Source organism: Hevea brasiliensis, chromosome 10 (genome assembly GCF_030052815.1).
Source record: "Hevea brasiliensis isolate MT/VB/25A 57/8 chromosome 10, ASM3005281v1, whole genome shotgun sequence".
Taxonomy (NCBI): domain Eukaryota; kingdom Viridiplantae; phylum Streptophyta; class Magnoliopsida; order Malpighiales; family Euphorbiaceae; genus Hevea; species Hevea brasiliensis.
The window spans coordinates 11,105,914-11,119,701 of NC_079502.1; the positions used below are offsets into that span (position 1 = coordinate 11,105,914).

Consider the following 13,788-nt stretch of genomic DNA (forward strand, 5'->3'; position numbering starts at 1 on the left):
AGATTAAATTTTTTATTTCTTGATTTAGATTACAAATTAAGAGGTTTAATTTTTGAATTAAATATTTTAAATTTTTTTATATAACTTAAAAATCAAAAAATTAAATTTCTTAATAATTTTCAGATTAAATTAAATTTAAATTAAAATTTTAAATTAACTTAGATAAAAATTTAAAAATAAACTAAATTCAACATAAACAACGAGAAAGAGAAGAGCTGTTGAAACACTGATACTGTAGTACGGGAAGCTAGCAACATTCGCTTTTAAACCGACCAATATCTGTCCATCAGACGATCTTCCAAGTTCATCGGAGAATAAAAATCATTTTACACACAGAGAGAGAGAGAGAGAGAGAGAGAGAGAGAGAGAGAGAGAGGGGGAGATTTCTCTTGAGACTCAAGAAAGAAGGACAAATTGCACTTTCCATTAAAAATAAAAAAAAACGCACCAATCAACCAATCAATCAAAAACTCTATAAATTGAAGCTGCCAATAAATAATGTTGGCTCTTTCTCTCGAGTTAATTATGTGTTGCGTGCTTTCTTTTGCTTATGCAATTTATTTGCAGTGATAGGTAAGTCACCTAACCCCACACGGCAAACTTTTACTCTCACTTCACTTGGGTGTGTTTCTTGGTCTGCTTTCTTTTCTTGTTTTGTCATGCGTTTTTATTATTTTTTCTTGTCATGTGCAATTTGTTTTGATATATATATTTTGCATAATTAAGGCTAAGATTCTATCTGGGTTTTGATTATTTTGTTGTAATTTTATCAGGGATGGGCAATGCTAGTGGCAAAAGTGATGAAGAAGGCACTTCAGGAGAGGGTTATGAGGAGGAGGCTATAGAGTGTGCCGCACATGGTAGGGCTTCACACGTTGGCTATCATGTCTCGGGGATGGATGCAGAGGCAGAGCCCATGGCGCACTCCCCTCTCAGTAGTCCTAGGAGATACCTGCAGCCTCCTACCACTTTCAATCCACAGGCATGATTTTTCTATATACTTAGATGTGTATGTGTATTTATAGTTATACACACGCGTATGTATTTCTGTCAGTGGCTTGACCTTGGGACTGTGGGGCTCTATACTTAAATTTGCTCTAATCGAATGAAATTTTCTTCTCAACATTTCTATGCACTGCCCTTTTTATCTTTCCTTAATTTTTGTGGCTGTATGTTGAATCTTTCTACTATCAAAATAGAGTCGATTGTTAATTTGTTGATATTTTCAGCGTGTTTCAATTTTGTAGTTCTCAAGATTTTTTGCAAAAGCACTAGGCAAGTCACTTTGAAATTGTTTTTATCAGGTGAATGTCTTCGTTATCCGTCTTAGATACATATTTTGCTCTCTGCATATATTTTGGTTTTAAAATTACTGCATCCAGAGCTATCTGTGGTTAATACTTCTTCTAATGTGATTATCTAGTCATATGTGCAAGGTTTGAAATACATATGTTTTTGTCTTTGGAGATGAGAACACCAAAAGATAATGTATCCTAGATTTGGGAGATATAACAAAGTAGAGGTGAAAGTTGCTATGAAATATATTAAATTCCACATTTAAATTCGAAATGGCGTTCCATTTGATTACGCTTAAAGAAAAACTGAGAAAGTTGGAGTTGCTTTTTGTTTGAATGTGCATTGTCATTGAAAGTTTATTCATAAGTAAATCAGAAAAGCAGAAATCAATTCATGTAATGGACTCCAATAAAGACTTCATGAACTGACTCTACCTAATTTGAGACTGAGGCTTAATGAGTTGAATTGAGTAATTATAGTTGAATTTGTTTCCTACAAGGGGCCTTTGATTTGCATAATTTGGCATGTATAAATGTTGAAGAAAATACACTAGCTTTTTCTTCTTACTTTTTATTTTCCTTTTTTTATTTCCACTAAGAAGATACGAATTTGCCAAAATTTCTGTATCCAGGTTCCCATGGTTCCTTTACCAGGACCTTCTGAAATGATGCATGTCCACAATAATGCTTTGGCACATAATGTAACAGATTCCAGGGATGCATTCAGTGAGAAACTGAATGCTGTGATAATAACATGGAGTTATGGTGGCAGGCAAATAGCTGTCACTGGATCATGGGATAAGTGGAACAAAAGGTATGAAATTATTGTTGTGTTTTCATTTTGGTCTGGTCTTCAGGTTATACTTTTTTTTACTGCAGTCCTAACTAGTATCTATTTTTCTCAGAGAGCACTTGCATAAGGTGGGCAAAGATTTTGTTATTTTAAAGATGCTCCCATCAGGTGTTTTTCACTACCGCTTTATTGTTGATGACCAATTGAGTTATGCTTCAGACTTGCCCTGGGAATGTGATGATTCAGGGACTGTATACAATATATTGGATGTACAGGTAATTTTGCTTCTTCTAATTAATAGTTAATCTTTTCCCCCTAAATGACATAATGAATAATAGATTATTATTTAAAAAAAAAAAAAGAATAATAGATTATTCTTTTTGCTTAGTCTTCTGCATAAATACATATAAAGTAAAAAAGGGAAAGGAATTAGGGAGCTCTGGAAAGAAAAAGAAATGCACATATTCATTTGGCTATTTTATCTCACTGTTGTAATTGCATTGCAAATTGGAAATGTATTTTGGTCTGAACTTGAACTCAGACATGATAATGCGTCAAATGACATGGCTTTGCAGGATTATCTCTGTAAATCCATTTGATGTTTTCTGTACATAGCGTACTATGTCAAATAAAGTGAACTTTTCTTGAAAAAATAATTCTAACATAGCTCAAGATGTACGGACAGAATGAATATAAACGGAATGCCCAAATATGCATTTAGCTTTTCGAAGGTAAAGATGTAAAGACAGAAAAAATTCACAAGAAATACCCAGGATGCCTATGTTTTTCAGATAAAAAGCCACTGTGCATTTAACTTGCAATTATAAATCATGAGATGATAACTAGTTGGGACTACTCTTGTTGAACATTGTTTATCTGACTTTTTCGTTTTTCTCTCAGAAGTTTCTAAAGTAACTGGGATATGAAACTTTAAAAACCTTTGGACCACAAACCTGCGGTAGGCCAATCCATGTAGGTGATTTGCACACTCCAGAAATTTTTAAGCAGGTTGAATAAATGAAACCCAAAAATTTTTCACTAATCCAAATGGTAACCAGACATTAATTTGCCTCTTATTACTAATTTCCTTATTTTTCTAAATATTTAGAATGTAAAAGGGTGTTGAAGGTGAATTTCTACATTTTTTATGGCACTGCTGGGGAATCGGATTAGGTTTGAGCTAGAGCTAGATCTCAACTCTCAAGCCTTGTGAGAACAAATAGAAAAATGAACTGAATTAAGTAGTAGAGTAGCCACCTTCCATTGTATTCTGATTCTCTTGTCTCCATGCAATTAGTTATGCAACTCAGTTTTCCTTACTAATTGAACAAATGGATTAAGTCCTAGGCTTCATCATCATCTGTATGCTCTTGCTGGATTTGCAAATGATTTAGTTGTATTAGACAAGATATCTTTTGAGTTACTGCAGGTGCCGTATATTGGCTTATATTGCACTGAAATAGCCTGTTACGAGTGACCTTTCTTATATTTATTTATTGGGAGTAGGGATCATGAATATTCAACTTTTTGCATTCTTGTTTTCTACTTTCTTCAGTTGCATCATCAATCAGAACTCCGTAAGATGCCCAACTGTAGTAATGGTAAAAAAAATATGCGATTTGTCTTTCATTCATCTCATATTAGATACAGTTGCTTTGGCTACATTAATTGCCTGTGTTTTTTTTTTTATTTTTTTTATTTTTTATGGTGATGGACATTTGCTTGTGATTTAGCATTGCTGAGGAGATAAATATTGAAAATGTCTTCATCATATCTGACTCATTGTGTTTTGAACTGTTTTCATCCACCACTAGATTTTGATCTTGGCCTGTGGTCATGGGACACCAATTTCTGTGAAAATGAATTATATGCTCAGTACATGAGGAACTGAAGATGTCTATTATTGTAATTCCTACTCCCATTTGGAGCTTCATCGGTGTCTATTTGCGGGGTGGGGGGTGTTGGGGTGGGGGCAGTGCCGAGAGAGAGAGAGAGAGAGAGAGAGAGAGAGAGAGAGAGAGGGATGCTAATGAAGTGTAGTAGTGGAGTGTATAAATTCATTCCTCTTGATAACATTGTCTCATACTTGGTATGTTTCTATATTAAAAAAATATGCAACCAAACATCTGTAATATCACTGGCAATTCTATTTATTTCAAAGGTACTGCAAGTTAGGAATTTCTTAGAATCAACTTATTCATTATGAATTTTGCATGTACTCAAAAGAAGCTCTTTGATGTAGAATACAATAGAACACTCAAAAGGGGTTGAGAAACAATTCTCAAAATTTGTATTAATCCTCAATGTTAGTTGTCAAATTGTCAATAGTCTCTAGTAGAATATCTAGATAACGTATGTATTTATTGTATAATAACTAGTCCTACTAGTACTAGGATTAGGAATCCTAAACAAGAAAAAACTAAGCTAACACTAATTATGAATCCCAAATCAACAAGAAAAACCAATGGAAAACGTGAGAAAGTATAAGAAAAGCTAAAGGAATTATCCATGGACAATAGGATACCTAGCTCTAACACCAAATTGATGTAGAATACAATAGAACAATATTAATTGTCAATTATCAATGATAAAAAATCTCTAATAAAATACCTAAATGATATAGGTATTTATAGTATAACAATTAGTCCTACTAGTTCTAGGATTAGGAACCGTAAACGAGAAAATACTAAACAAACACTAAGTAGGAATCCCAAACCAATTCAAACTTCCTAAATAATAATAGAATTTTTAAACTTCTAATACTAAAAAATCTAATTAAAGATCTCAATTTTACAATTAAAAATTAAATTAAAATAATTTCTAAATTGAGTCTTCCTTGACTGCTTCACTCTTGCAGTTCTTCTTTTAGTTGTAGTTCCACTGCAGATTTAATTGTTCTTCTGTATCTTTAAGATAATTATGTACTCAATTAATTTGTTTTAATTGTTACAATCTTCTGGACAGGAGGATGTTCCCGAAGCTCCTGAAAGCCTATCTGAGTTTGAAACTCCTCCATCCCCAGTAACAAGCTACAATAATGAGTCCTTGGATAACTACGATTTCAGTAAGCAGCCTCCAGACATACCTCCCCAACTTCAACTAACATTGTTGAACGTCCAATCTGCTGCAGAAAGTCACCAGTCACTGCCAAAGCCTAGGCATGCAGTGTTGAACCATCTTTATATTCAGAATAATCGAGGTCAGCCTGTTGCACTTGGTTCAACCCATCGCTTTCTTCAGAAGTATGTGACAGTAGTACTATACAAGCCCACACGATGATAAAAAGTGCTATCATATTCTTTTAATGTCAAAGGTGTATTTATTCGACACAACGGACATATTAAAGTTAGTGGTAATAGTAGAAAATGTGTAAACATAGGAAAAAGTTGGAGTATTTGCTGCAAATTTCTGTATTCAATTCATATTTATTGTGAACATGACATGCTTTCTGCTTTTTTTGCAACTGTAAGCTTTGGTTCCCATCAAAGGCTTCATATATGAAGAAAATATACTACGTTCACATAGATGGGAATTAACGTGTAATATAGAGTGATAAATGCCTCTTTGCTTTTGTATTCTTATCCAGGAACTAGGAAACCCAAGTGGGATTAGATGTGATTTTGGTATGGATGACTTTTTCCTCTTTATCCTGTATCCATTCAACTGAAGAGTTGGTAAAAATGAGTCCCACGAGTAAGGAGAGAAGAGGAACTCAGGAAGAAAGGGAGAGTCTCTTGAGCACCGTGTGAAATGTAGACTGAGCAATGTTTATCTGCTGCTGCTTTTTCCTTTATCTGAGCATTTAACAAAATGCATCTTAGCAATGTCAATAAAAGGTTTCCCTTGTCCGAGATCTAGACTTTTTGGCTTCTACCTCAAAAATCTTGATCAATATATAGAGAGATTGAAAAATACTTGCTTGAATAAATCTCTCTATGCTGGCTTACCATTCAGACTCTTCTTCAATCCTACCATGTCATGGAGACACTTTAATTACTGTTAAGTATATATATATATATATATTTTGAAGTAAACAAATTTCAGAGTGATCTGCTCATATTTGGCATACTTAGTGACTTGTTACAGAAAGTTCATGATTTGATTGTCATTGAATTGTAATTTGCTTGGGGAATGCATAAAATGAGCATTCATAATTAGTGTACAAATATATGCTTATATCTTAAGAACTGAAATGAGTGGATAAACAGAACAAATCCAACACTGTCATTTAGCTGCCATTGTTGCTGCATCTCTAAACAAATCATCTAACTGGTACTTTAATCCAACCATTAGCCAAAGCAATGGCTAAGATCGCAAATGGAGTTGACATGCCAAATATGATGATGTAAGGAAGAGGCGTCTTCATGGGATTCTCTCCTTCCCTCTCTCCTGCTGTTTGCCAATATCTGCATTTAGCATTACCAGATATTTCATGTTTTGATAAAACTCTAAAAGCTCAAAATTTTCCAGCAAATTAGATAGGTGAGAATACAACACTCAACTGTTTAGGTTCTTCTTCTTTGGTTATAAATTTCTTCTTCGCTTCTGGCTTGAGTTCTCCATCTCCTCCACCTAGAAAAGCATAAAGCATCGGAGTCATAGTTTTTAACCATTATAGTAAAACATTAAACCAAAATTCAACCAGAAAAATTAAGTGAGAATGGCATTATAAAAGAAGCAACAGTCACCAAGTGCATGTACTCTAAAATGATGAACCCTTTTCTTTGGTGAACCAAGACTATAAGTTAAAGGGACATAATGGTGATAAATTGGGCAGCGCAGGTATTTGGGTACTGAGAGAAGAAGAGAAAGCCAGTTTGGCTTCCATTTTTACAGAGCTTGTAAGTTATGTTTACCCATTCCTTCACTTTCCCATATGTGTCTTTTGATTTGTAGCGAATGGAGAGCCAATGACATCTGCATTTCAGGACACTAATCTTATCCAAACAACATACCACTAAAATGCCCAAGTGGCCCACCTCTCCCTTACAAAATAACCTAAAAAATAAAAGAAAAATATCTCTCTTGTTACACGTGGTGCCTAGTCACCGATAGCTTTCTTTTATTTATTTGGTAATAATCCCAAGAGCGAAATTTCCGTTCAAAATCAATTTACTATAAATATAAGATATAAATATATAAAATTTATATATTTAATAAGTAAATTTTATTATTAGAGATGAATCTACATTTATGATAGTGGGTCAATTAATCCATTGACTTTATATATATATTTAATGATATAAAATGTGAAGTATCATAAAAAAAATACATTAAAAATATTAAGATTTTCTACATTTGTATGAAATTTTATATAATCAAAATAAAAAAAAATAAAAATCTTCTTAATATTATATTTTCAGAAAGGCTTAATTGTTCACTCTAATGTTACTTTTTCACTTTTTTTTATTTTCTATTAATTGGCTTTGTCCTTTTTTTTCTTTTTATTATTTAATGGTTCTTTTATTACATTTATTGAGAAAAATATTTTTGATAATATTGATAATGAAGCAATTATATAACACTTTCAAAAAATAAAAATTTGTCATAAACAATTTTAAATTTGAGATTATTACAAGAATTTAGTATTTTATGAAATTATTTTCATTTTGATTTTTATACATAAAAAATTTATATGCACTGTTTTTTATTAAATAATTTATTATTTTATATAATAATTTTTATTTAATTTAAATTAAATTAAATAATTTTTTACCACTAACTAAACTTTCTGGCTCTGCTCTTACTCAACATATATTTTGTGTGTTTGAAGCTTATGATAAGCCGAATATAAACAAAAAAAAATGTCAATCAACAACTTCATGCAATAGCGTTTTATGCATTTCTTTATTTTGCGGAAGAGAGGAGAATTCACCAAATTAATCATGCATATATATTAAATAAGAGAGTAATATATAAATAATTAAGGATGTTGAATTTTTTTTGAAAGATTTTGATAAATAAAAGAAGAAATTTTATCAGTGACAATTTTTTTTAAAAATATACTTCAAATTAAAATTTGTAAGATTATGAAATATATAACTATATAATATTATTTCAATATAAAATTTAAAACATTGTAAATTAATCTATTAAGATATTAAACAATTTTCAATTTACCACACAAAGGTCTTGATGGTTATTGGGCCTAGAATTCCCAAGATCCCATGATCAAATTGAGCCTTCATTTACTCATGATTTTTGCAGCAGGGACGAACGTGATACTAATTATTGAGTACCACAAATTGCTAAGATTACACTATATCTGAGGATAAGTCATTTGAGTAGAACTCACCCTTGAAAATCTAGACTTACAAAGGGAGGGTGGCTAAAAACTTATTAAACTCTCAACAAGGTTATTCCTTAAAGATGTGATAATGTAATAGAATGGATGATGAATTCAAGTTCTCAAAAGGGTTTATTGTTTGGCTTAATTTCATGGACCGTCCTTCAACTTTGAGATTATTTCATAATTATACCTCAATTTTAATTTTTATTATAAAAATATTTAAATTTCAATTTAATACCATCAAAATGCCTCTAGTCAAATTCTGTTGAATACTTCAACTAGAAATTGGTCTAAATATACCTAGAAACTGGTCTAAATATCTTGCTACTGGAGATTGATCAGGTATGCTGGAATACTCTGATCAGTGTATTCGCTGATTCAAAGGTATCAGTTTCTGAATGTTTAGAATCTGAACCACAAACAATGAGCAGAGAGGGTATGAAGTTCTCATACGAACATGTTTCTGTAGGACACTTGTGCACAAAGTCCAAGTTAGAGATACCAAAAATTTGGAAAGAAAAATCTAGCCAGTAATTAATGGTGAACAAGGGTGAGTTGTTGAGCTTCAAATTTGATTTCTTCTTTCATCTTCCTTATAAAATCATCACATTTCTTGTTCAACTCATCAACATTCAGCAATCCAATTTCTTCTTCATCATCTTCATGCTCTTCATCAACCATTATGATCTCATTCACCTCTTCACTTACTACATCTTGTGCTTCTTCATCATCTTCATGCTCTTCATCAACCATTGTGATCTCATTCACCTCTTCACTTACTAGATCTTGTGCTTCTTCATCATCTTCATGCTCTTCATCAACCATTGTGATCTCATTCACCTCTTCATTTACTACATCTTGTGTGATTAAGGCTGCTCCTTTTACCATAACCAAACACTTATCTGCTATTTCTTGTTCTTGTTTTTCTGCAGAAACTGTTTCAAGTTCTTTCTGTGGACTTTCTCCATTCTTTATGAGATTAATCTCTTGATGAGAAGTGCCCAGTAGACCTGAATTCTTCACAATGAAAACTAGAATCCCATTGCAAAGAAGGAAGGTGTAGTTCTTGCCAATATTGGAGCTGAAGAATTGCATCAAGTTGAATATGAAAGGCGGCATTAAAGAATAAAGAAACAAGACAGAAAAGAAAAACAGCAAGTCTGAGAACTCAGTGATATTACTGGATTTGCTTAATTTAATTTGGAGGTTTTGATGCTTGATTGGTTCCATCTTTTTTCAAAAATGAAAAGAAGCTTTTGGGAGGATCAGGACTAGTGAGGGTTATGGGACTGGTTAACTATAGGCTAACGAGAGATGGTGATTGGTGAGTGCTACCAGTAATGTGTAAGAGTTTGGAGCTCACATTTATATACAGATTTAAGTCATTTGTAGAACAAGTCAGTCAACTACTAACCCTATATTCTTCTTCTAGGGATCTTTCAACTTTAACATAATTAAAATTTGAAGGTAACTTTCTAGCTGTTTTACCGGTCAATGTTGAATCTAGTTTGTTTTATTGGGTAGTTTCTTGGCATTCAATGAGAGTGAGGACTCAAATTTGGCTGTGCTAGGTGAAGGCTAGTTAGTGTTCAATCAATATTTTAATCAACCTAGAACTTCTAAGAAATTATTACTAGAAAATTTGACATGATGAAAAATTGGTTAAATATCAAGTATTAATGATTAAGGATTAAAATGCTGAAATCTTAATCAATGAATTTTAGCTCAGAGTATTGAAGTTTTCTTTTTCATTACGAGATTTTAATTCGAATTCTAATTAGAAATAATTATAGAAACAAAAATCTTAATTTTTTTTATTTTATTTCGATTAAAATATAAATTAGAGATTTTATATGATATGAACCCATTTAACTTTACCTCAAAGACCGGGTCATAAGGGTTTCTGCAAAATCTTTTACCCTGACCTCTTTCGAAAAAACTTAAGATAATCTTTATATGTGACTAACTTGGGCAAAGTGAAACTCTGATACGAGGGGTGAGCATTCGATTCAAACTGAACCAAATCAAATCGAATTAAATCATAAAAAATGAATTACATATTTTAGAAATCAAACCGAATCAAAATGGATGAAAAATTGAATTGAACCGAACTGCTCTATTTCTGTTCAGTTCAAATCGATCGGTTTTGATTTTTGATTGATTTTTTAATTTAGACTTATTTTTAAGTTATTTAGTCTGATTTTGACCTTAGTTTGAACCTAATAACCATTAATAAATAAAATTAAACAATTTATATATATAAAATTACATATAATTCATAAATTTTTCATAAAAATAAATCAATTTAAAAATTAATAAATCTACTCAGTTCGATTTGATTTAATTAGTTTTTTCTCTTTAAAATCGAATCAAATCGTAATAATTAAAATTTTTATAATACAAAATTGAATCGAACTGAATTATATTAAAAATCAAATCAAATTATTAAATTAAAGTAATTTAATTTAATTTATTCAATTTAAATTAAATAATATCCACTCTTATCTGATACTGAGTAATAAAAGCCCGCTTAATTCCACCTCAAAGATTAACTCACAAAAGAGGGTTTACAAAGCCATCGAGTACAACTAACATGAAGCTGAGAGGTGCCTTCAATGCACTTACTTGGCATATGCTTGCGTAGGGTTAGGGGGATTGACCAAGTCAGTCAACGAGGTTAGCCCTATGAAATGGAAATGTGGAAGGTAACGATCGGCAGTGTAGTACTGGTGATTTGGTGAATCTGGTTGACTCATTCCTGGTCAAATTATTTTGGTGTTTTATTGGAATCTATTCACGTGCTGCAACTTCATAGAAACTTGAAAAAATGGAAAATTCTATATTATTTTTTAATTTAGAAATTTTAGAAACTTATTTAATAATAAAAAAAGTTTGTTTATTAAAATTTAAACATATCAAAATCAAATTATATTTATTAATAGATTGATATTAAAAATATAAGATATTATATTATTACATTCTAGAGAAAAATAATTAATAATTATTTAATAAATAAAAATTTTATTTTATTTTGATATATAAATAATTATTTAAAATTTAATATAATTTATTAAAAAATACTCTAAATATTTGTAGTATCTAATATTTATAACAGACTGAGTAAATAAAGTCTGTTTGAATCGAAAATGAAACCGTTTCTCAAAATAAAATATTTATATGTTATTGAAAAATTATTTTTAAAAATTATTTTATTATTTTGAAATTTGTTATGATTAAATTATATCAAATTTAAATTAAAATTTTAATATTTTAATAAATATTTATGAGAGAATATTTTTTCAATAATAATATTAAAAATTTAAATATTATTTCGAAACACTATATATATATATATATATATATATATATATATATATATATATATATATTAATATGATATTATAAATAATCATTATAATTTAAGAAAAAAAAAAGAAGAAAAAGTAAAATAAGTAAAAGAAATTGAAAGTAATATTTGTATTTATGTTTTATCAATAATATTAAATACATTGAAATAAAAATTGAAAATATCATCAGATTTTTCGCGTAAATTAATTTTTAGAATGTATTATATTATGGGTAAAATAATTTGGGCCCCCTAGCTCAAGGGCCCAAATACATGCTGGATTCTGCAAGATTTAAAGCTTGTTGCAGATGAACCTTCTACTGTGGGGTCTACTAATTGGTCATCAACTCAATCACAGCCGTTGACATGTACATACAGAGAGAGAGAGAGAGAGAGAGAGAGAGAGAGAGAGCACTGCAGTGAACCAGCGAAGCGGGTCCTTTTCTGGTTCAGTGTGCTGACTGATTACCTAACATGGCCCATGGTTTTCCTCTAGGTTTGTTTTTCTTTCAGCATCCTCCCAATAATCTCATTAGGCTGGTTCATGGAGATACTACTGGAGTTAGGAGTGGCCACGGTCAGGTTTTTAACGGGAATCGAATTAGAACTGATTCAGTTAAAATTGGATTAAAATTGATTAAAATCGGAATCGATTTTGAATCGGACTAAAATCGTCCTTCTGCGGTTTGGTTCAGGTTCATATTTTTTAAGAACCGTGAACTGGCTATTTTGAACCAGATTGAACCGACGATTTCGAACTGGATTAAACCGGTGATTTAAATATAAAAAAATTTAATAAATATGTTACGTCACTCCTAATTCATTTATATATATCATTAATCCTCTACACAATTATTCTCTGCATTTTCTTCAATTCTTAATATTTTTTCAATTTTTCTCAAATTCTCTAAATAATTATTTTTTACACTCATTTTAATTTCCAATACTCTCTCAATTTTCCTACTTTATTATTTTATATACTTGTTAAAATTTTTAATACTATCTCAATTACTTTGTTATTACTTTAAATCCTCAATAAAATTTCCAATACTCTCTATTTTAATTTTTTTTTCTCTTTTATAATTTTTAATTATCAATTATTATATAATTAAAAAAAAAGGCAAGTAATAGAACTATAAATTTTTATTCCTCTAAATCCTGAAGGGATATATAGGCAAAATTAAGTTCATACACTTTTTGCTAATTTCTTTAAAAAAAATTAATTTCATCTCTAGTTTTTTAATCAGGGTTAAGTCTTTATTTATTAAATTTTTCTTAAAGATAAATTATTTTCTTTCTTTTTTTTTCTTATTTTTATTTTAATTGAAATATTTCTAAGAAAATTTAAAATATTTTTACAAATATAACTTAAATTTTGAATCAATAAAATTTTTCTCTAATTTTTTTTTCTAAACTATTCTTAAACCATTCCTAAACCGCTTTCAAACCGTCCTCTAAACTGTTTTGAACCGTTTTTTTTTTTTGAACCGCCCTTCAAACCGTTTTAAACCGGAGCTCAAACCGGAACCGGCGGTTCAGTAACCGTCTTTTGAACCGTCCCCTGACGATTTGGTTTAGGTTCATGATTTCATTGAATCTAAACTGACGATTTCTGAACCGTGACCATCCCTAACTGGAGTTGCTTTCAGTGGAAGAGTATCCAGTTAGTTTTTTGGTTTCTTTTATATATGTTAAAAAAAAATTATAAATTCAAAAATTTAATCTTATTAATTGAGTTATTATTTTCAAACTTTATTTTAATTTTAATGTAATTTTAAATATTTCATATTTTGATTTTAATTTTAAATTTAATTAATATTTTTAATTAAATTTTAATTTTAATTTCACTTTATTTTAATTTTAATTTTAATTTAACTTAAAAAAAATAAAAAAAAATTATTCTTGAGCATTGAATTTATTAGAGTTAGTCTTGACCATTATATTCAAAGTTAATCTTTAAAAAAAAAAATTGTAGCTTAAATTGAATTATAGCTTTTCATTTACTTTGGGTTTAATTAAATCTAAAGACTATTAAAGTAATAAAAAGAAAAATGGTACTAAATCA

The 13,788-nt window shown here is 30.1% G+C and overlaps 2 protein-coding genes and 1 long non-coding RNA gene across 6 annotated transcripts; 1 reads left to right on the forward strand and 2 right to left on the reverse strand.

The window, feature by feature from the left end:
• The first annotated feature begins 294 nt into the window (after positions 1-294).
• LOC110644678 (SNF1-related protein kinase regulatory subunit beta-2) lies at positions 295-5,612 on the forward strand. Of its 4 annotated transcripts, XM_058129179.1 has the most exons (6): positions 295-573; positions 774-982; positions 1,248-1,275; positions 2,004-2,109; positions 2,201-2,363; positions 5,053-5,612. In XM_058129179.1, exons 2-6 carry the CDS (start codon positions 776-778, stop codon positions 5,365-5,367), a joined length of 819 nt encoding a protein of 272 aa, XP_057985162.1. In that variant the 5' UTR covers positions 295-573; positions 774-775; the 3' UTR covers positions 5,368-5,612. The 4 variants fall into 4 exon arrangements, with proteins under 4 accessions (XP_057985162.1, XP_021653272.2, XP_021653273.2 ...); XM_021797580.2 differs by lacking the exon at positions 1,248-1,275 and having other exon boundaries at positions 309-573; positions 1,928-2,109; XM_021797581.2 differs by lacking the exons at positions 295-573; positions 1,248-1,275 and adding an exon at positions 576-622 and having other exon boundaries at positions 1,928-2,109.
• Positions 5,613-6,112: 500 nt separating this feature from the next.
• On the reverse strand, positions 6,113-6,977 carry LOC110644688 (uncharacterized). Its single transcript, XR_009140721.1, has 3 exons — positions 6,777-6,977; positions 6,591-6,660; positions 6,113-6,494 (listed from the first exon to the last, which is right to left on the reverse strand). It is a non-coding gene; the product is annotated as an uncharacterized LOC110644688 (long non-coding RNA).
• A 1,934-nt stretch (positions 6,978-8,911) lies between these two features.
• On the reverse strand, positions 8,912-9,496 carry LOC110644690 (uncharacterized). The gene has a single exon (XM_058128536.1). The coding sequence runs from the start codon at positions 9,494-9,496 to the stop codon at positions 8,912-8,914; it is 585 nt and encodes a 194-aa protein (XP_057984519.1).
• Positions 9,497-13,788: the final 4,292 nt, after the last annotated feature.